This window comes from Orcinus orca, chromosome 6 (genome assembly GCF_937001465.1).
Source record: "Orcinus orca chromosome 6, mOrcOrc1.1, whole genome shotgun sequence".
Classification (NCBI taxonomy): Eukaryota; Metazoa; Chordata; class Mammalia; order Artiodactyla; family Delphinidae; genus Orcinus; species Orcinus orca.
The window spans coordinates 33,649,714-33,671,973 of NC_064564.1; the positions used below are offsets into that span (position 1 = coordinate 33,649,714).

Below are 22,260 nucleotides of genomic sequence, written 5' to 3' on the forward strand. Positions count from 1 at the left end.
CTAAACAGTGTCCAATCTGAAGAGAGTTCCTTCTGATCTCAGGGAAGCATCCGTTTACTCTCCAGTTTCCTATTCCATTTTCTGTCCTGTTGGGAGCCAGAAAACAGAAAGAAAGGGCTCAGGTCCATGACTGTGCCCAAGTGAAGAGAACCACAGGCAGAACGTTCTTGTGAATAGGAGGCAGCTCACAAGGTCGCTGCAGAAATATTGTTTTTTATTATGGGATGCTACTCTAGACCCTGTTACATAAATTATAGTATAAAATCCTCCAAATTCTGAATTCCACCACACATCTGATCATAGGTGGTTTAGATAGGAGGGCATTCAGATTGTGGATCTGTGCAAAAAAGCACTTAGAATAATAATTCCTGGCACATAATAAACACATGCAAATAAACTACTGTTATGTCACATTTAGCCTGGCCCAGTGTGGCTGTTTTACTCATAACCCAGAAACCTTTGTCACACTCTGCATATTTAAACTCAGGAGAAGCATGCACATCACCCTGTGACCAACGGAGTGATGCCCCAACTCACCTTTAATGTAACAAGCCTTCCCTGTCTGCTTATCACCTCCTTTTTGGTTTTCCCGTCTCTACCCTCAGTTAGCAAGACAGGGACTCAATGTCGTGCTTATCAGCCGGACACCGGAAAAACTACAGGCCATTGCTGCGGAGATTGGTGAGTGACCCCAAGAAATAAGGGAGATGTTTGTGGAGCCCACCAGCCAAGTCTGCTCCTGTCCTGCCCATAGAGACATCTGTCAGCATCCCTACGTCTGCTCTCTGGAGGCTGGGGTACCAGCCTCCTTAGGGGAGCCCAGTTTACAAAGTTAAGTGCAGGATATAAGTGGCTTTAGTTCACTTCAGTTTAGTTCACCAGGGGTTCTTCAGGCTGCACGAAGCAGGGGCAGACTCACCCCACAAACAGGTCTACTCTCTTCTTTGGTCCAGCGTCTCCATATCTAGAATCAGACTCCCTCATCCAGAGGCCTCAGCTGTCTGATTGCTTCTGCTACTCCCTTCAAAAGCAGGATCTGGGCTTCCCTGGTGGCGCAGTGGTTGAGAGTCTGCCTGCCGATGCAGGGGACACGGGTTCGTGCCCCGGTCCGGGAAGATCCCACATGCTGCGGAGCTGCTGGGCCCGTGAGCCATGGCTGCTGAGCCTGTGCATCCGGAGGCTGTGCTCCGCAATGGGAGAGGCCACAGCAGTGAGAGGCCCGCGTACCACACACACACACACACACACACACACAAAGAAAAGCAGCATCTGTGTTTGGGACTTCACTTCCCTATGTCTATGCTGTGCTCCTTGCAGTAGGGTGAGGGACAATGCTTACTGCTAGTTGTTAGATTAAAAAAGAAAGATTTGATCCAGGGCTGCCACGTATGGTTTTGAAAGTTGTACACTATACAACCCCAAGAGACAGCATTTATATTATAAAGCTTTATTATTATGATCCACTCTGACATGTTCTTAGTTAATAATGATCATCATATCCCTTTCTGGGCATTTGCATTTTAATAATAATTACTAATTTAGTAATTGATAAATTCCTGAACTCAAAGGAATGAGTTTTCAACTATGAAGACTCGTGAAGACCATAGCAGGCTGTCTGGGGGAGAGCCTTATTTCTCTGGAGAGAATCTGGGCTAAGAGAAGGCTGTGGGAGGTGTGGGGTTGAGCAGTCGCAACGAGGAGGCTCAGTGCCCTTGAACCAGTGAATTCTGCTTTTGTTTTCTGTCTGGATATCAGAAATAACTTTGACCCAGGACTAGGACATTCTTCAGTGTTTCCCTTACAGTGCTAAAGTGTACTTTTTATCGTCCTTTTGAAAAACAAGTAGTGTCTTTGAACTGCCCCCAAACTTTGCCTTAAGATCACTTGCCCCAGAAATATTGGGTCTAATTCCAGACCTAAGCAGGCAGCAGCTGGTGAGATCTGCCCATTGCTTTTATATCTAAGAAAGAGCTCCTGCACAAGGCAAGTTCACATAAAACAGTGGAAAGAGGATCAAACGTGGAGGGAGCAGAGTTTGGGTGCCCTTGGTCAAGCTAGTAAGCTTCTCTGAGCCTTAATTTTCTCCTCTGAAAAATGGAGAGAATACCTACTTTACAAGGTTGTTGAGAGGATTAAAAAATATATTGTGAGGGCTTTCCTGGTGGCGCAGTGGTTGAGAGTCTGCCTGCCGATGCAGGGGACATGGGTTCATGCCCCGGTCCAGGAAGATCCCACATGCCGCGGAGCGGCTGGGCCCGTGAGCCATGGCCGCTGAGCCTGCACGTCCGGAGCCTGTGCTCCACAACAGGAGAGGCCACAGCAGTGAGAGGCCCGCGTACTGGAAAAAAAAAAAAAAAAAAAAAAAAAAAAAATATATATGTATATATATATATATATATAATGCATGTAAATGTTTTATAAATGCTAAATCGTTGGACAAATACAAAGGGTTTCTGAGTGTATGTGACGAGGACCTGACACTCACTGAGCAGAGGCATTGCACTTTGCTCTTACAGCCCTTAGTCCAGGGGTCTGAAACTTGAGCATGCACCACGGTCACCCCTAGCACATGTGAAAACAGATCACCAGGCCATCTCCCAGGGTTTCCCGGTTCAGTAGGTCTGGGGTGGAGCCTGAGATTTTGTGTTTCTAACAAGTTCTCAGTGATGCTGATGCTGTGGTCTGTGGACCTTGCTTTGAGAATCACTGCATTAAGTCTGTTATAATGTCTTTACTTGTCACTGTAGTAACTCTTAGTATCACACAGAAACCATCATTCACAAATCTTTTAACGCATCCCAGCATTTATCCGAGGCTATTTCTTGTTTCTAATTAAGGTGATGGGCTTGTGCTCTTAAGTGTCTATTCAGGTAGTATAGGAGCATTGGGAGGACATGGGCAAGAGGGGGATTTGGACTCCTGTTCATTAAAAAATAACTGTTGTCTCTAATGCAGAGTGGACGATAGGAAGTAGTGTGAAGATTATACAAGCAGATTTTACCAAAGATGACATCTATGAGTATATTAAAGAAAAACTTAAAGACTTAGAAATTGGAATTTTAGGTAAGTAAATTATAAAATGCAAAGCTTGTTGTAATACATCAGTGAAACAATTATCTTAGTGATACTTGATTATTCAATAGTAGCTTAAACTTAACCCATGACTATAAGCTGTAGCATTAAACCAAATATTAAAGTTCAGTTCTTCAAGAGGAATTACTGGATTAACAAATTTGTATATGACTTTGGAATGTAGCAAATCTACATATTTCAATCTTCCCAACCATATTTCCTAGTATTAAAATATTTTTCTTTCACTGAACTGATATTGACATTTGGCAGGAAGAGGGAAACTTTGGCCTAAAGGAATTAGTTTAGCAAACAAACATCGCTGCAATTGATCCATGAAATAGTGAGTCAGTGTGGTTATCTGAGGACTGATTTTCTCATTTGGGAAATGAGATACAATTTTTTTCTGAGATAATTTATAGACAATCTGTTTTGTAACCACATCACAGTACAGTGTTTGTATTGTACATAGAAAGAAGATTTTGATTTCTAGAATAATTACATTTTTACTGATAAAAGTGTAAAACATGTTGTAGGAAAACTGGAAAGAACAGATGAGCATGTAAAAGAGCTATGAATTTCTTGAAATCCTGACAGCCTGAGATAGCATCTTGGTATATATCCTTCCAGATACATACACACATATTTTCAAAATCAGGATTAAACGTATGTACTGTTTTGCAACATTAAAAAAAATCATACATCACTAATGTTCTCCCAGGTTTTTAAAACTCTGAGCAGTCATAGTTTTGAATGACTCCATTGCATCCCACCCCCATGATTCATTTTATGTGCATTGTATTATAGGACCACAGTTTCTTTCTCTCCAATTTCCTCACTGTTACCAAATGATGTTGCAACGAACAACCTTGTATATAAATCTTTTGTACACGTTTCCCTGGAAAACTTCCCAAGAATTCCTGGGTTGAATATGACAATTTTTAAGGCTTTCAATAGACATGTGCCATGGGCTCTTCTGACATCTTTTTGTTTTGCCTCTTTTGGTCAGTCAACAATGTCGGCATGCTTCCAAACCTTCTCCCGCGTCATTTCCTTAACACGCCGGATGACATCCAGGTAGGCCTATACTCTTCTGTGGATGTTTTCCTCTCACGTGGTCCTGAGCACCCTGGCTGGGTAATCACCAGGGCCAGGAGGGGGTAATGGGATTGTATTCTGTATTCCAGGTGGATGACTGGAGGTCTCCCTTTCTTTTCGCCTGAGTACTTGATACACAGTCAAGGGTACTGCTGTTCATGACTATCTCTAGGATAAGGACATCTTCCCTCTTCTCCACACACCAAAATTTACCTGTGCCAGTCTTTCGGGGATCTGCACTTTGCTTTCTAAGGGGGTAATTCTGCCTAACAAATTCATAGCTTTGTATTCATGGCTTTCTTTGTCTTCCCAGGTAATAAGATTCATTCCACTTTCAGTGTGATAGAAGCCCCTCGCACAGACTCTGTGGTTGGGGTTGTTGTCAGTTCAGCCAGCTTGACTCGGACCCATGACTGCCCTTGCTGGCCATGAGCAAATTTACTACACATTTAACAGTCTTCGAAGGCACTATATTTCGACACTTCCTCGGGCCCTGACCTTTGAAGTAGTGGGGTTATAACAATTCTGAACAGGCTAGCATGCTTCTATTCCCTGATCCCGCAAGTATTCCTAAGGTTCTGTGTAGGCCCCACGTCTACTGCGTGGACAAATAATGCCAGATTCCTTGGACCCTGCTGAACATCCTCACCGGCCACACGTCTAACTCCACGGTCCCTGTTTCTGGCACAAGTTGGTGTCTCTCCATTAAGCGGGTTCCGTTCTTGCTTCTCTTTATTTACGTCTGCATTTGTACTTGTCTATGTGTCTGACCCTCTTTTCCTCTGTCTGTCTTGGGTGATTCTAGCAGTTTCTTTAACTGCCCTCTGTAGCCCGGAACCTGTATACCTTGTGTTATACAACCATTCACCTTTCTAATGTCTATGCTATTGTCTTCTAGATCACATATACTAACCTCCCTTCCTTCAGCTGGAAATTAACCATCTCCCTTTGAAAAACTGTTTCCGTATTCCTGCTGAAATTTTCAAGGAAACTCTTAATTGTTTTTGTTTTTGTTTTTGCGGTACGCGGGCCTCTCACTGTTGTGGCCTCTCCCGTTGCGGAGCACAGGCTCCGGACGGCAGGCTCAGCGGCCATGGCTCACAGGCCCAGCCGCTCCGCGGCATGTGGGATCTTCCCGGACCGGGGCACGAACCCGTGTCCCCTGCATCGGCAGGCGGACTCTCAACCACTACACCACCAGGGAAGCCCGGAAACTCTTAATTGACTTCTGTTCAAGATCACATTCTTATAGAATCATAGTGTGGATGTCAGATGTTTCCCTGTTCTAGTGCATTCTGAATATCAACTAGGAGCCTAATTTGCAGGCTGCGGCAACCACTCAGACACACACTTTTGCCCGCTTCATGGTTGTTTAGCCCTGAACACTTTTCAAGAGAAGTTCTCAAATGATCTGGCTGATTCATGATTGTGATTATTTATTACAGAGCCTCGTCCACTGTAACATCACCTCGGTAGTGAAGGTACGTGATCAATGTATGTGCTCAGTGCATTAAAACGTAGTAGCTGTTGGATTTGGCAACTCAGGAGAATTGGCCCCTTCCCTGTAGATGCAGAATTCTTTAAAATTGAACTGTACTTTAGAATTGAAATGAGAGACCATGTAGTAGCCTTTTAATTGTCTTGTCTGTTTTCATCAAGAAAATACAGTGGCTTCGCTCTCCCTGGCATCTGAATCCTTTTTCTGCATTCAGTTTTGTCACATGTCAGAACATATTAGGCCTGATGATGATGAAACTTATTCAGGATTCCAAAGCAACTTAAAAAAAAATAGTATCTTCTTGTGATTTGAGTCTTTGTAAACGGAGGAAAGCTCACTCAGTGTGGAAAAAGGATGGAGGGTGTGGTTTGGATTTTATAGACTCTTGTTGTTCAAAAACTATTTGTTGAAGTGAAGGTCAAGTTCATATGTATTCTGATCCCAGATCAGTTACTGGACAGCATTGGGCCTGCTATTTAGCCCCTTTGAATTTCAGATTCTTCATCTGCTATTAAAAGAGTATTGAACTAATTGATGTGTCAGGTGCCATTCAGCACTCAGGTCCTTTTATTAGAATTAACTGCATACGCGTTTATAGGCATGAGTACCACAAAGCTATCCTATGCTGTGTCTTTGTGTGAATAAGAAAAAGGGAGACAAATTGTCTGTGCAGACAATTTGGAGAAAGGTGCTGCTTAAGAGTGGACATAGCCCCATGCGTGGTGGGTAGATGATGCCTTTGTGTGAACACAATATTTCCCTTCCCTCTGAATGATGAGAGCCCCCTAAATGGCTTGTGAGTGAACCCTGGGCTTTCAGCGCACACTCACCCCCACAGCTGGGCACCTTGCTCGGTACACAAAGTTCACAGCTGTGCCTGGCAGCCCTCATAATCACTCTGGATGGTCCAATGGAACGTCGGCAATGAATCAGGTATGACTGATTTCATGGAACCGGGACCCTTATTGGGGAGCAGCGGGGGGCTATCTCGTCTTCACAGCATGGACTGGCGGGGAGAACTGGTTTCCCAGAGGAAAATAGGTTCCTATCAACATCAAAAGAGGGGATGGATGCTGAACAGACCAAAAAAAAATGTTTTTCATGTGGCTAGAGTTGAGCTGACAAAAATTATTTTCACCATTGGTTGTTTTTTTTGTTTTTTGTTTTTGTAAGTATACTGGTATTTTATAGTTTCCTGCTCAGTTTTTATTGGTACATACATTCTTTTTATGCTGAGCAATCAATGGCTTTTTAAAATCCCCAGCTGATGTAATTGAAGGTTTTATATGTTCTACTGTTGTCTGCAGCCTTACCACTAAAAATCTTTCACATTAATGGATACATTGATCTTTCAGTCTTGGTTCATTTGATCACAGGGTTTCCCAAATGTATTTGACAACCCTCTGACTCTTTTAGCAGAGAAATGCTTTGATTTTCAAAAACATTATTTTATATCTTGGTAGACACTAACTTCCTTAAGTAACAAAGAAAACAAATTGAAGTTTAGCTTCTAAGTATGCAATGCCCAAATTGGCCACGCTGGTTGGAAGCATGACTAGTATCATTTAATTATTCCAAAGGAACCATCTGGAAACACTAGAGTTCTCTATCAAGCGCAGAGATGGGAGAATGAGTTTGAGGGCAAAGGGAACGTGGGATAAGAGACTAAATACTGGAACCTTTGAGACAGGGACCCACAAAGTCCAGTGTTGTATCTCTAATTGGGATCATTCACCCAGTCAGGCTTTTGGGAGACTGAGAAATGCTGTTCAACAATGCTCCAACTATATCCTTAATGAAGTTGGGAGAAGCAAGGAAAGGGTGTTGACATGATCTACTCCTCATGCTTCTCTCACCTCCCTCAAAATCCAGGGTTTCAGAAGGCAGTCCAGTCTAGGAAGCCCTCACCACTCCCACCCCTGCCGCTTCTCCAGAGCAGTGAAAACATTATCTGGAGGCTCCCAGGGATGAGCTTAGGGGCCTTCCTAGGAAATGCAGGGCCCCAGACAGCATGAAAAATTAGGCAAACTTGTTTTCTGGTCCCCAGTGTCCTCTATTTCTCTGCCTCTCCCCATCTGTTTGGATGCTCTCTGTCTCAAACCTGCTCCCAAGACAGGGCCTGATTCCACTCAATTGTACTTTCAAGAACATTTCAGTCCATGGGTTTGCCTCTTTCTTAATTCTTAAAATGGGTGCCTTAAAATTATGACATGAAAAGCTTGCTTAATGAAATATTTAAGCTCCAGAACTGGCAGGGAAGACTGCTTCCAGGGACAGTAGGTTGGGGTGGGGAAGGGAGTTTTCAACGCTGTTGTAATTCCAACAGACCAGCAGACATGTTGTGTCTAGGAAGCTACTTCACAGACCACCTGCAGGCCGCCAACGAGGCTGCTGTTGAACTGAAGAGATGTCCTTCTCCATCTCATACCTTGTATGTGAGACACTCATGGACACTTGTTAGGTTTCCTGACAGTCCCCTAATTCTAACTCCTGTGTGAGTTTTGTAATGGCCAAACTACTTTTGCCTCTCTCCCAGAATGAAGGGCATCTGGGGAGCCTCAGTGTTGGTCCCACAGACATAAGCCAATTTCCATAGTTTTTCACTCCCTTCATTTTCCAGGAAGACTTCAGTTTTATGAAGAAGAAACCAGAGGCCTCTGAACTGTTTACCATTTGTCTAAGTTGCCTTTTATGGGTTCCAGCCAGACTCTAGTGTTGTCAGAATTACCTCCAATGAGTGTCAGCAGATTTTCAAGGCCATCTGAGAAGATGAACCTGTTTCTCCAGTTTCCTCCAGCACCTACTTGCTAAGTCCCCACGGCACATTGCTACATAGTTCCTTTGTCAGGGCTTAACTTTGCCCTTCTCTTATAGATGACGCAGCTGATTCTGAAACACATGGAATCAAGGTAAGGTCTTTCCTTGGAAAAGCCATGGTCTGCCTGGCCTGGCAATCAGCTGACTTAAGGACCAGGGGGATAGGGTTCATCTGCTGCTGCTTTAACAAATGATAAAACTATGATGAAAGGACATGGAGATTATGGTTGGACCAGGCCAGCTTTGCAAGCAGATAAGCATATTTGCAGGTCAAACGTAGCATATACTGGAGGGAGGAAGAGAACAGCAGTTTCAGCAGACATTGTGTTCGAAAAATTAACTCACAGTGAGTATAAAAGAAACTTCAGAAGTTGGCCTGAGACCAAGACCATCTCTTTGTTATTATGCATTTCAGCTCTTGTCAGAATGAATACTCCAGTTTTGGGGTAAAAATCACCAGCCCATCAGTGTCTCTATTTATTCCATGTTTTAAATCACCCTATTACAATGCCCATTTGGGAGCTGGTTTTTCTCAGGTGGTATTCACTAAAAGCAAATGGTCAATAGTTTTATCTTACCTAGAGAAAGAAGGGGCTTGGCCTTGTATTCCAATTTGCAGTTTCTTAATTTTTCTGGATTGAATCCATCTAGTTGGGAAGGATTAAGGATATTGAATTTCAAAAGGGTAAGTAAGAACCCCAGAGACTTGTGTAGGAGTGCCTGTGTGAGCAGATGATGGACTGTCAAATTCCACCCAAGACAGGATTCTGCATATGACATCTGTCCTGTTGTGGGTCATCTTTATGAGTCAGAAGGGACCTTGAGCTCATGTGGTCACATTTGAGAGAGAAGGATCACTTCCCCCTTGAGTCTTGTCTGAGCTGAGTTGGTTCTCTGCATTTTGGTGGTGGGTCTTTGCTGTAGCAGAGCCCCTGTTTCCATTCACAAGCTCTTGAAGTCCACTGACTGCCGAGTGGCATCACGGTGTGGTGTAGTTCATGACTGAGGTGAAGTTCCACTCACAGTTCTTGGAAGCAGAACACTTAGCACATATGGAAACCTAGAGAGGATGGAAGTTTCCCAGCGTTCCCATGAGCCCCTTTATTTTCTTCCTTCTCAAGGTGTAATCAGGCAGCAAAGCAATTGAAACTTTGTTTCTTGCCCTTTAGGCGGAAAGGTCTCATCTTGAACATGTCTTCCGGGGCGGCCCTCTTTCCCTGGCCTCTGTACTCTACATATTCGGCTTCCAAGGTGAGTGACAGATGTAGTCCAAGCCTCCTTCTCCTTCTTCCTTTTGTTTTTCCCATTTAGCATTTTCCTTTGGATCATCTGGCAAGGTGATGGACTGATTTGCCTAGAGACACTCTTCTAGGTACAGGGAGGAGCGAGTCAGCCAGTATCTGGGTGCAAATTAGAAAAAGATGCTGCCCCTGGGCTGATGAAGACTCACAGAAGCACAGCCGGGCAAGCGCAGCCCCCGTGGAATTCCGGCTCCCACTCACTTCCTTGCCTGGGAGCCCTGCGCTCCTCTGGCCAGCAAGTAACATTGTAGTTTCCCTCCATCCCAGAGGCCTCATCAGGTGTCCTCTTGCCCTAGCCATGAAACAAATCTTTGGAACTGTGGGTGCTCTAGACAAGGCAGAGCTTCCCCCGGGTAGGGTATCTATACGCAGTGGCCCTAGGTATGTATTTATTACAAAACTTATGTTCCTTCTCATTGCGGGAGCTCTTCCCAGACCAAGAAATGAAGTTCTAACTCCCATCAAGACAAACTGCTGCATTTTAAGGTGAAGAAGATAAGCTCCCTGTGGTGTCCTTTGAAATCTGAGTGAATTGGCTCTGACAGAGAATCAAGTCCTTAGGTGTTTCTCCTTCTTGCTCCAGGCTTTTGTGTGCACATTTTCCAAGGCACTGCAAGCAGAATATAAAGAGAAAGGAATCATTATCCAGGTAAGGTCAACAGTTCTGAGTCCTTGGGAATGGGAACTCTGGATCCCCATGGTGCCTGGGCCACTGCTTCCTGCAGGACAGGCTGTGCATGTGTGACCAGGAGAGGGGGTCTAGATGACACCATGTGAATTCCTATGACCATAGAGGTGGCAGTGGAGCCACCGTGGTTCTGCCTGCTGCTGCCCTCACCATGCCCTGGGTGCTGGAGAAGGAAATGGGGTGGGATGAGTGAGTGCTCAGAAACACTTGCTACCTAATGCTGCATCAGGACAGAAATAGGTTCTTGTCTAAGCATCCTTTACTCTCCGACCTAGATAGAGGAGACAGGCTCATGTGGGAGGAATTGTGGAGAAGGAACAAAAGAAAACTGAGCACTTGGTCAATGTTGGAAGAGGGGAGAGGGTGCTTCACCTGGGGGCTGTTCATCTGTGATGGAACATAGAGATCTCCACACCCTGGTTCTTGAGCACTTGGGGAAGAGGTGCTCTGCTCTCCATTTCCCCTACAATGACAGAGTGGTCATGGAGTTGACCTTGTCCTAACTGTAAACAAAGCTGGGTTGTCACTGCTGTCTGTAGGCTGAGCAATATGACGTGCTTCCTTCAGCAACACAATTCACTCTAAGTGGTTCCTGGAACCTGGAATAAACAGTTTACAGAGGTTTTTGGTTAACTGTTTGGGAAGAAGTTCTATGACATACTATTAGGGATGAAAAAGGCACACTCAGTTATATTTTTAAAATTACTGCTGCACATACTGATTTTCAATGAAAATACCCAGGTGAGAGTATCTCAGTATAAATTAACCAGCTATAGGATGAAGCTTATTCAACAGGCAGATATGAGTTAATAGCAGGAGCTTTGTAAATAACATCATCTTCCCAGTTGTAGTGAGTGATTGTAACAGACTTGTCAATAGACTACAGTCCCATTCTCTGCCCTGCTGAACTAAAGTCTCACCTAAAAGAGATTCTTCCCTTCTATCCATTCTCCAACTCCCAGCTGAGGACGGATTCCTTTTGCAACAGCTCTACCTTATATATGCTAAGTTTTCTGCAGTAAAAAAGAATCCCTAAAATCTCATTGGCTTAAAACCACAAAGATAGATTTCTCATTCGTGCTACACATTCACTGTGAACTGTCAGAGGGAATTAGCTCACTGTAGTGACGCAGGGACCCAGGCTGATGGAGCAGCTGCCATCTTGGATATTGTCAGTTGACGTGTCAAAGAAAAAGTGGTAGGAGTTCAAGAGACTTGCTTTGATAATTAGAGGCTCTGACAACTACTGAGCCTGTACTTTAGAGCCCATGAGCCACAACTACTGAAGCCTGCATGCTGCAACTACTGAAGCCCATGCACCTAGAGCCTGTGCTCCACAACAAAGAGAAGCCACTGCAATGAGAAGCCTGTGCACTGCAATGAAGAGTAGCCCCTGTTTGCTGCAACTAGAGAAAGCCTGTGCACAGCAACAAAAACCTAACAGAGCCAAAAAAAAGTCACATGTCACTTTTGCTCATACTCATTGGTCAGATCTGGTCACATGGTCCCACCCAACCATAGGGACCCAGAAAGTGCAATTCTATCATGCATCTGGAAGAAAGAAGAAATAGAAATATTTGGTGAACAACACTAAATATTAGTGTTGAGTATCAAGTCTTAGCATCATCTCGATCTTGATAATTGTGGGCCAGAGATGCTGTAGCTGCTAAGTTAGTGGGTTCTGTGGGGCAGAAGGTGTGGGAGGAGGTGAGGAAGGGGGAGGGAGCCCCTTCCCTCATGCAGAAGCCTCAGAGCTTCTCCAAGTCCTGGAAGAGACACTGTGACATTCTGAAAACCAACTGGTCTCTCCAAACACGCACGTAATTGGTGCTCAATAAATATTTGTAAAATTCCTGAGGAAGTATGGACTGTACTCTTGGGTTTGATTTTCAAATCCCAGTGCTGCCATCTATCATCTGAGTGTTTTGGACAGCTTGCTTAAACTCTGTGAGTTTGTTTCCCCATTTGTAAAAAGGGGTTTATAATAGCTGCTTCTCTGGGTTACTGTGAAGATCTAATGAATAAATAAGTATGCAAATTTAACCAATATTTATTGAGCCCTTGTTTTATACATAAAGGTGTTTTGTCAACCAAAACTCACTGTAAGAATGGAAACACTTTTTATTATTTCCCTATCTGAAAACTGGGTTTGAAAATACAAGCTTCTTATATTTTTCTAAGAATACACTTTGAGCTCTTTGGAAGAAAAGTGTCATGCAGATTAATAACTGCATTCGTTTCCATGAGAACCAATTGAATTGAATTGACTGACATACATTGGATTAAATTATGAAACAACGTAATTTCAAGTATGATGAGGAAAAAAAATGTGATGTGACAAAAATTTCAAAGGTGATGTGAAGAAAAAGAAAACAAGCATGGATTTTTTTTTTTCCCTAAAGATGCCAAGGTCTCTGTGTCTGGGAATAAAGTAAGACACCCCATTATGAAACCTCATGCCAGGCCACAAGGTGGTGAGACCACCAGTGGAAACATGGTATTGGGTTTTCAGGGTACAGTGTGCTGTTGTTTATTTTTCTTACCATGACAGGAAAGATTATGAGGTATGTGCCACTCCTGGCTCCTAACCGAAGTGTGAATCTAAAATACTTGAAAGTGCTCCAATTTGGTTATATGTGTTAGAAATACATTTCTGTGATAGGGTTGCCAGGTAAAACACAGGACATCCAGTTAAATTTGAATTTCAGATAACAAATAATCTTTTGAGAATAAGTGTGTCCCATGCAATACTTGGGATATAATTAAACTGAAAAATCTTTCCATTGTTTGTCTTCAAATATAACTGGGTGTCCTGCATTTTCACTTTCTAAGTTGGGGAACCGTGCTGTAAGACAGAGCTCTTCATTCACCCTGTGTGCATTTGAGCCACTTGGTGTTGTGTGGCTAAGGCCTCATCTTGAGTGAGTTGCCACGTTAAGCCAGAAACTGACCTTTCTGATTCCCAGCTCTGTGCTCCTTCTACACCTTTAACTGTTCTATTATCGTATAGTATCCTGAGACTTTTTAGGGGGAGAACAGAGTTGGAACATGAAGGGATGGTAAAATGGGTATTAGTTTCTCAGGGCTGGGCAGATTGCTCCTGTGTTACGGTCTTTATTTCCCATTGTAGGTGCTCACCCCGTATGCTGTTTCAACCCCGATGACAAAGTATCTAAATACCAACATGATAACCAAGACTGCTGATGAGTTTGTTAAAGAATCACTGAATTATGTCACGATTGGAGACGAAACCTGTGGCTGCCTCGCCCATGAAATCTTGGTAATTGATAACTTCTCCTTTCTTGAAGCAAGGGAGGACAGACAAGCAGGGGGCCCTAGCAGGGCTTAGCCAGCTCTCCCTTGCTGTTGGAGCGTTCAGCCGTTCTCTGTCACGCAAGGATAATGTTGCCAGAGGTATACTGCTGAGGGTAGTCCAGCCTGTGAAAAGGTGTATCTAGCAAGGGGAAGGAGAAGCTGAAGCGCTGGGTGCCCAGCCTATAGATAACTCTGAAGTTGGCAAATCTCACGCTTGGCTGCCTCACCTCTGCCCTCAGAAAGTAAGGCGGCTCCCAGAGCTTTGTGAAGGTCAGACCAAAACACAGGGTGCTTCCCTGTAGGGGCTGTCGATGTCCTTGGCCCTCTGTGCCAGCAAATGTTTAACTCTCCGGGAAAAACCCCAAAATAAAACAAAACACCTTGATTTGTAGCGTTTGCTGATTTCCATGACTGATGTTAAGTTACCAGTGTGTTGTCACTGCACATGAATTCAGGAAGAGAGTTCACGATTGGCTCTCGTGAGAAAGTACAAGCTGGTTCCCATACACCACGGACTTCATCAAACATGGAAATAAAGTCTGAAGTATATGGCATGAGGAGTTCTTACCATCCCCGGGCTGCTTTTAGGAAAAAACACAAACAGGAAACAAAGGTAGACTTGAGTTTCACACTAATACTGAAAACAAACAAACAGTGTCAGGGTAGTTCTGTTTCCATCATCACCAAAGAATTTTAGACAGATCTTTACTTTCCCTTCATATGTCAACTTGCTCCTCTGCCTCATACGTTTTTCTACCTTGGGAATTAGGCTTCTTTATTTCTCTCTTTCTCTTTCTGATGCTAGAGAGATTCATGGGTCAATGCACTAAATCCTCCCCAAGCATTCAGCTGTCTCCTGGGACTCAGTACTGAGGCTCCGGCAAGAGATACTGAATTGTCTTAGCTGATTACTTGCTACTTTTACTGTAGAATCTCAACAACGTGCAGAATCGCCATTTGAACGCACAGTGCAAAGTGGACAAGCAGAAGGAATATAAGATCTTTATTTTGCCTATTGCTGATCTGGTTTTTCTTCAGACCACTTCTTGCTGCATGGCACAAAAACAAATTAGTGGAATGTCTAATGAGTTTAAACTTAGTTTGATCTGATCATCTAAACTGTCCATTTAGGAAATAGGCTGTCCATTATTTAGAGAAAAATGTTCGGTCTTGCCTGAGTGTCCCTTCTTCTGGCCTCTCTCACTAAAATGACACTGGGGAAAGAGTCCCTATGAATTCCTGCTGGTCCTTAAGTGTGTGTGGCTGGTGTCCCTAATCTATCTGATGGTTGCTCACCTTGCTGGTTTATGTCTGTGGGGGGTGTGGGGATAACTCCTTCTGTCCTTTTGGCTAGGCCAATGCATTCCCCAGCTACTGATGGCTGAACATGCCTGAATCTCTGCTACCCACTCATCCAGCCAGAGGCCAGCTGTCCATCTGCAGCTTTGGTTCACAGAGGCCCTCTGGCTCTCTACTCTGCATCAGCACCAATTTGAACCTGAGGGATGCTGGAAAAGCAAGTCTCAGCACTTACCTCGCCATGCTGAGATAGTATTCTGTGGCTGCACTCCAGAAGAGTGGAGGCAGTAAACCCTCCTTTGCTACCATTACTTATTTATCACACTTCCCTATCCTTCACCCCAGGCCCCCAGCCCTCCAGCGTAAGCTCAGAGGACACACATATCAGAGGACACACATCTGGCCACGTCTTCCTCTTTCTCTCTTGTACCTCCCACCATCTCCAGGGCAGAAAAAGTACAGGCTTTTTGTATGCTTTCCCGGGGTCACATCCTGTTCATCTCAGAGGGATTTAGGTAGTTCCAGTGGATAAGACATCCTCTTCTCCCCTTAGCAGAACTCTATACTTTTAGTCCTCCAGGATATTGATGTTTTAAATGGAATCCATTAGCATTTAGAAAATGTTTTCTGGAGACAATAGCATGGCTTGCAAGACAATTGTCTTGCTACATACATACTGTAATCCAATTCTAGATGTCAAAAGTTGAATTTTTTTTTTTTTTTACTTTTCTCTTTGATTTCTTATGTAACAAATTCTAACCTCTACTGGTAAACAGATGCCAAAAACAGTAGGAAAAAGTCTTTGTGCCTGGTGAAGCAAAAGAGAAAACAAAGGAAAACACATCAATCATTAAAACCATTAAAACCAATTTTGAATGTGCCAGGGTTTAGAAAGATCATTGAATCTAAAGTTGTGGGTAATCAACTGGAATCAACCAGTAAACAAGCAAGTCTTCTATTTCAAAGAGGTGAGGCAAAGACAGGATACTCTCTACCCTCAAGGAGTTTTGGGGCAGCAGTTGAGGTGGGACTGGAGCCTCTACCTAAGAATCCGTGTGGAACTTGGGGCTTCATAGTTACCTCATTTAATTCTCCTAAACATCTTGTGAGACAGGACATTTGGCTCCCCTTTTACATTGAGGAAACCAAAGCTCAGAGCTGGATCAGATCAGATGAAGCTTAGATGGATCAGATGGCCCAAGACCACCTGGCTGGTAAAAGTGATGCAAGGGTTTAAGTCCATTTTTGCCTGATGCCAAACCTTTTCTGTTTCCTTCTACATGGCGTCTCCAGGTAGATAAAGATGGGGATGGGAGAGGGGGCCTTTTAGAACATTTTCTGGGGACCTGGGATTTCAGTTTATTTTATTTATGGCTGACTTCAGTAAGCCAAAACATTTAGTTCAAGACAAAGCTAATGGAAGGGCTTGGTTTTGCTGCGAAATAAAAAAAGCTCTGTCTGGGAGAAAAATGAAGTTCCTGAAGAAGATGTTGCATTGATTCATAGACTTGGCCAGTGGAAGAAGAGCTCTACTCTGGTTCCCAGGAACCACCTTTAGTTTCCTGCTTTAGGATACCTCAGAGGATTGCAAAAATCTGAAGGTTCAAGCTGCCTACAAGGCTCAAGTTTTCCTCTAGTTGAACTTCTGTTCTTTTGTAGGTAGACTGAGGAATGTTGGATTAACCGAATCACACTGTGGACAAAATGATTACTTCTGGGGGCCTGGACCTGCCTTATAGGACACAAGTGTAACTTGAGGTCAAGAACCTTCCAAGGCCTGTACCTCTTGCCTGAAAAGCATTAGGCATTTGTGCCTCAACTTGAGGCTTCCCCCCCTTTTCAAAGCAAATACTCCATGATAATAATTTACACCTTGCTATGACTCATTTCCATTCATTAACTCTTTAAAAGAATTTTTTTCTTCCAGTTTTATTGAGATATAATTGACGTACAGCCTTCTATAAGTTTAAGGTGTACATCAAAATGATTTGACTTACATGAAACGATTACCACAGTAAGTTCAGTGAACATTCATCATCTCATATGGTTACAAAATTAAGGAAATAAAAAAATTTTTTTCGTTTGATAAGACCTCGTAGGATTTACTCTCTTAACAACTTTCATATATAACATACAACAGTGTTAACTCTATTTATCTTAACAACTACTTAAAAGATTTGGGACTTAACTTCAGTCATCAGATATACATTTTTAAAGATGATGAATATAAATTGAGATGTTTTCTTGCAACTTCCTTGCTCTTCTTTTCTCCCAGACACTTATGTTTTTGTCTCTTAAAGGCAAGCATTCTGAGCCTGATCCCGTCATGGGCCTTCTACAGCAGTGTGTTTCAGAAGGTGCTCCTGACTCGCTACATGGACTACCTCAAGCAGAATGCCAACATCACATAGTCCTGGTGGGCTGACGTGCCACCCAGCATTGCTTTCTTCACCAAGTTCTGCACTGGCCACAGAGGACCCAGGAACAAACCAGTACCTGTCACCTCCCTGAAGCTGGAGGGCCCATGTCACAGATCCAGTACTTAAAATTCAACTTTGTTTTGCAATTTTACTCAAGTCTGGAGATCTTTGGGAGAGCTGTGATGTAAAAACATGTGTTGTGCAATGGGGTTTTAATAGTTAGAGAAGGTGAGGGTGTCTATAGGTAAAACTGGAAAATTTTCTGTATGGGATTATAATATAATGTGGTGAGAAGAAAGCCTCTGATTCTTTGAATATTGGGAACAATTGTACCTAGTAATCTACTTTTATAGCTATATTAAAGAATGTTTGAAATTACTAAACTTTATCAAGACTGCTGTAGTCCTAGGGCGCTCACTGGTTCTCAAACTGGCTTCCTCAGAGACCCAGGAAACTGTCTAGGAGAAGGGGTGGGGCAACAGCTACATCAGGACAGTTTCTGGGGACACCTCATTTCAGCTAATGCAGCACCAGATTTTTCTATTTCAATTTTATTTGGGATTCTGTGGAAGACTGTGTTTATAAAAATAAAAACAGAAAATATGTTGCTAAAAGTAGTTTCAAAAACCATTGCTCTAATACAGGAGTTGGTATCTGTAGAAATGAGTTTTTACAGGCTCCAGCCCTTGGGTTGCTGGACTGAGGGCTTTAATTGTTAATGCATATGAGGTGGTGTGTTAGGGAACTTCTGTCCTTCAACTCTTGAGGGAGTTGGGGGAGGATCATGCCAGCTGGTGACCCTGCATTGTCTGGCATTGGTCAAGAGTGCTTCCCCAAGACATCATCATGTTCTAGGCACTGCCAATGCTTCGTGGCACTTATCTTTTCTGAGAAGGTCATTTGCATTTAGATTGCATTTAGCAGCAAAGATTATGTGCTGCTGCTCTAGTTTTAAAAGGATTCTGGGATATTTGGTTGGAATTTATGGGACATTTTTATGTTCTGGAGGAAAGCAGAGGATAGAACATTTAAAACCTTGGTAAGCTTAGAAAGTGGACTATAATATCATAGCTCTTATTAGACCTTCTCTGAGGAAAAGACTGGGAAAATTTGACCATTTTAAAGTATAGATATCTACTTATATTTTCTCAGTTATGGGTAACAATAGCAACTATAATACAGGATGCTTTTATGTACTGATTATTAACCTGGTGTCTTTCAGTCCTAAGCTCCACCTTTTATGCTCTGATCTATGGTGATGGTCTGGGGAAGCTTCAAACTCGAGTCCTAAGACACTCACACCAGCTGGCTTTGGGTTAGATTCTGCCTAGGGGAGGCAAATTTGGGACAGTAAAAGGAGGTAGAAGGGGCTAGGGAAATTTCTTCATGTTTGTACTTCTGTTGCCATCACTCTGCAGAGAGAACAGCTTTAGCCAGACTCAGCACCAATCAAGAGGCAGCCTGTAAGGATCTGAGCACCAGCCCCACAAAGCCCTCTTTAGGTATCTGCGCATTACCATGCAGGGGTCCCCCTCTAAGCATCCAGTTCCCAGAAGCACCACCTCCTCCTTTTTGTTCCACCAGCCCTGCAGTTACTGATATCTGGGTTACTTAGTATCCTCTTTTTGCTCTTTCAGCCTTTCAACTTTGGTGTTACCAATTCCCTCTCTTAAATTCCCTCTGTTTGAAATACTCAATGTGCTTTTGTTTTGTTTTTGTTTTTTGTGACTGGACGTAACTGAGCCTGGACCTGACATAGTCTGTCACATTGATTATTTTGCTCGATCTCTGAAGCAGCCTGGATGGGTGGAATCTCCATTTTACAATGAAGAATCAAAAACTCCTTATCAGTCAGTATCCCAAGAGGAAACAAAAGACATGTTTGAGCAATTCGAGGAATTAATTGCAAATGTGTGGGAAGGGTGTAGGTAAGTCATCAGAGCTAGTGATAGAGGGGCGCTTTTTCTACCCCAAGGCCTGAAGGGGCTGGGAAAGGACCAAATACTAGGAGAGAGAGAGAGAGAGAGAAAGGGAACTGTGTAAGAAGCACTGCCTCAGAGGAACTGCAATCTTTGGCTGAGAGATGCTGCCAGGTGGTGGCCACTCTATAGAGAGGCAGAGGGAAATTGCGATACTGTGGTTTAGAATGAGAAATATATATTTCATTTTCATTCCCATTCTTTGGAATTTCCTAAGTGATAAGAGCAACAAATATGTCAATTGTTATTCATAATGAGCCCCTTTCAACTGCACTTGAGTTTAAGTTAATGAGGTGGCTTTTAGAAAGCCCCTAAAGATGACAGTTGGTTGCCAGGGGAACCAATCATGTGATTAGAGTTGGAACTTTTAGCCCCACTCTTCAACCTTTGGGGAGGGAAGAAGGGTGGAGATTGAGTTCAATCACCAATGGCCAATGAGTTAATCAATCATGCCTATCGTGAAGCCTCCATAAAATATGAACTATAACTATGGGGTTTAGAGAACTTCCGGGTTAGTGAACGTGTGGAGGTGCTGGGAAGGTGTTGTGCCCACAGAGGGCATGGAAGCTCTACACCCCTTCACACATACTTTAACCTATGCAGCTCTTTCTTCTGGCTGTTCCTGAGTTGTATTCCTTTATACATAAACTGGAAATCTAGTAAGTAAACTGGTTTCCTCAGTTCTGTGAGCCATTCTAGCAAATGACCAAACCTGAGGTGGGGTTGTGGGAACTTCTGATTTACAGCCAGTTGGTCAGAAGCCCAGAAAACAGCCTGGACTTGCAATTGACATATGAAGTGGGAGCAGTCTTGAGGGACTGAGCCCTTAACCTGTGGGATCTGATGCTATCTTCAGGTAGATAGTGTCAGAATTGAGTTGAATTGTAGGACATCCAGCGGGTGTCCAAGAATTGCTTGCTGTGGTAAAATCTCCCTGCATAGTCGGTGATCAGAATTACTTGAGAGTAGACAGAGGGTTGAGTGGAAAAACAGGGGTGTTTTACCTTTACTGGAATGATACCCAAACTTCATTCTCCTGCTGTCTTCTGGGCCTCCTGCTGGTGCCTCCCATTGGTCACATCCAACTGGAAGCTCACTGATGTAAATCATAAGGTTAATCTCCTGAGATACCAAGTTTGGGGTGGGGAGGGGGAAGGGTAGAGGCTGGATCTGGAGAAAAGGGATGCAACATAAGCCCCACATATTAGGTGATTTGTCCAAGTCGTACCATTAATAGTTGGTAGCACCTGGATTGGGACATTGGGCTTCTTTCTTACTACACTTCACTCTATGTTTCAAAAGGGGTAAAACTTTAAGCCCAAAGAGTAAGTATCTCATTGTGGAATTTATGATATCAGCAAAGTGGGGGGTACTTTACAGACATTAAAGGCTAATCTACTTAAACGTGAGACAATCATGGTTGCTTGCTGTACCAGTTATTATTGCTGTGTAATAAGTGATGCCCAACTTAGTAGCATAAAATGACAACAATTTTCTTGTGCTTACAGATTTTGTGCATCAGAAAGGGCACAGTGGGAAGGTTTGTTTTGCTCCATGATATCTGGGGGCTCAGCTGGGAAGACTCAATGACTGGAAATGATTCAGCTTCCGGAGCTAGAATCATCTGAAGGGTTGCTTAGTTACGTGTCTGGCAATGGATGGGAGTTGCTGCCTGGGACCCCAGATGGGGCTGCAGGATGGAAACCTACGCATGGCTTCTCTAAATGCAGCTTGGTTTTCCTCACAGCATGGTGGCTGGGTTCCAAGAATGAGCATCCCAGAGAAAACTAGGAGGAAGCCATACTGTTTATATGACTTAACCTTGGAAGTCACATGGCATCATTTGAAAACCCTCCCAGATTCAATGGGAGGGAACACAAACGCCACCTCTTGATGGGAGAAGTATCACATGTAATAGGAAATATTGTTGTGACCATCTCTGGAAAATACAACGAGCCACACTAATTAATTCTTGTTTGTCCTGGCCTATATCAATTATGGAGAGTTACTTGGCATTTCAACTACTGATGGAGCAACTTATAAAAGTGTAGATACTGTGTTTCAAAACCTTTACTTCAATCTCTGGTAAATTTGCCTTTGGGGAAGAACTTCTACAACCAGCAGCTTAGGTGAGAAAAGGAATGCAGTTCAGCTAATAAAACCTGGGGCAGATGTTAGAGATAAATTTTTAGTTGTGTGATATAGGGGTTTTTCCAATGTATTAATTCTGGGTAGATTTGAATGATTGATTATCTAACAAGCTTTTTGAGGGTCTTTAAGAGAGCCTTTCCTCATAGGAAAAGCCCTAAGATGTTGGACTGGATGAAATGAGGGTAGAAAAATTCTGTATTTTAAGATCTTTATTCCCATCACCACTAGCACTAGATAATAACATTTGTTGAGTACTAATAATGTGTCAGGGACTAGGTAAATCCTTCCTATATAATAACTTAGGAAGTAGGTAGGAAATCATATTATTATTGCCTTCATTTTACAGATGAGGAAACTGAGGCACAGAAAAGTTGAGTAACTCATACCGATTCACCTGACCAGTGAGTGACAGAGCTGGGATATGAACGTGCGTCCTCTTCCAGCATCTGTAGGCTAAAGCACTATAGTATAGCCCTAACTGTCTGGATAAGGTTCTTTAATTGGGAGTAACGGCAAGGGGTGAACACTATTGCCCCCAACTTTGTATTTTTCACTTTCACATGTCCTGGAGAGAGGGGAGGAATTGGGCTTTGCAACCAGGCCCACGTGTCTCGATTTCAACACT

The 22,260-nt window shown here is 43.2% G+C and overlaps 1 protein-coding gene across 1 annotated transcript in view; it reads left to right on the plus strand.

Moving 5' to 3' along the window:
* The window catches only part of HSD17B3 (hydroxysteroid 17-beta dehydrogenase 3), a 38,972-nt gene extending 20,846 nt beyond the window's left edge, over positions 1–18,126 (plus strand). Inside the window, exons 3-11 of the mRNA XM_004283031.3 lie at positions 606–681; positions 2,956–3,063; positions 4,079–4,146; positions 5,613–5,648; positions 8,540–8,574; positions 9,652–9,733; positions 10,367–10,432; positions 13,602–13,751; positions 17,386–18,126. Of these exons, the coding sequence (XP_004283079.1) occupies positions 606–681; positions 2,956–3,063; positions 4,079–4,146; positions 5,613–5,648; positions 8,540–8,574; positions 9,652–9,733; positions 10,367–10,432; positions 13,602–13,751; positions 17,386–17,496 (732 nt within the window). The 3' untranslated portion in view covers positions 17,497–18,126. The remainder of the gene's footprint in view (positions 1–605; positions 682–2,955; positions 3,064–4,078; positions 4,147–5,612; positions 5,649–8,539; positions 8,575–9,651; positions 9,734–10,366; positions 10,433–13,601; positions 13,752–17,385) is intronic.
* The last annotated feature ends 4,134 nt before the right edge of the window (positions 18,127–22,260 follow it).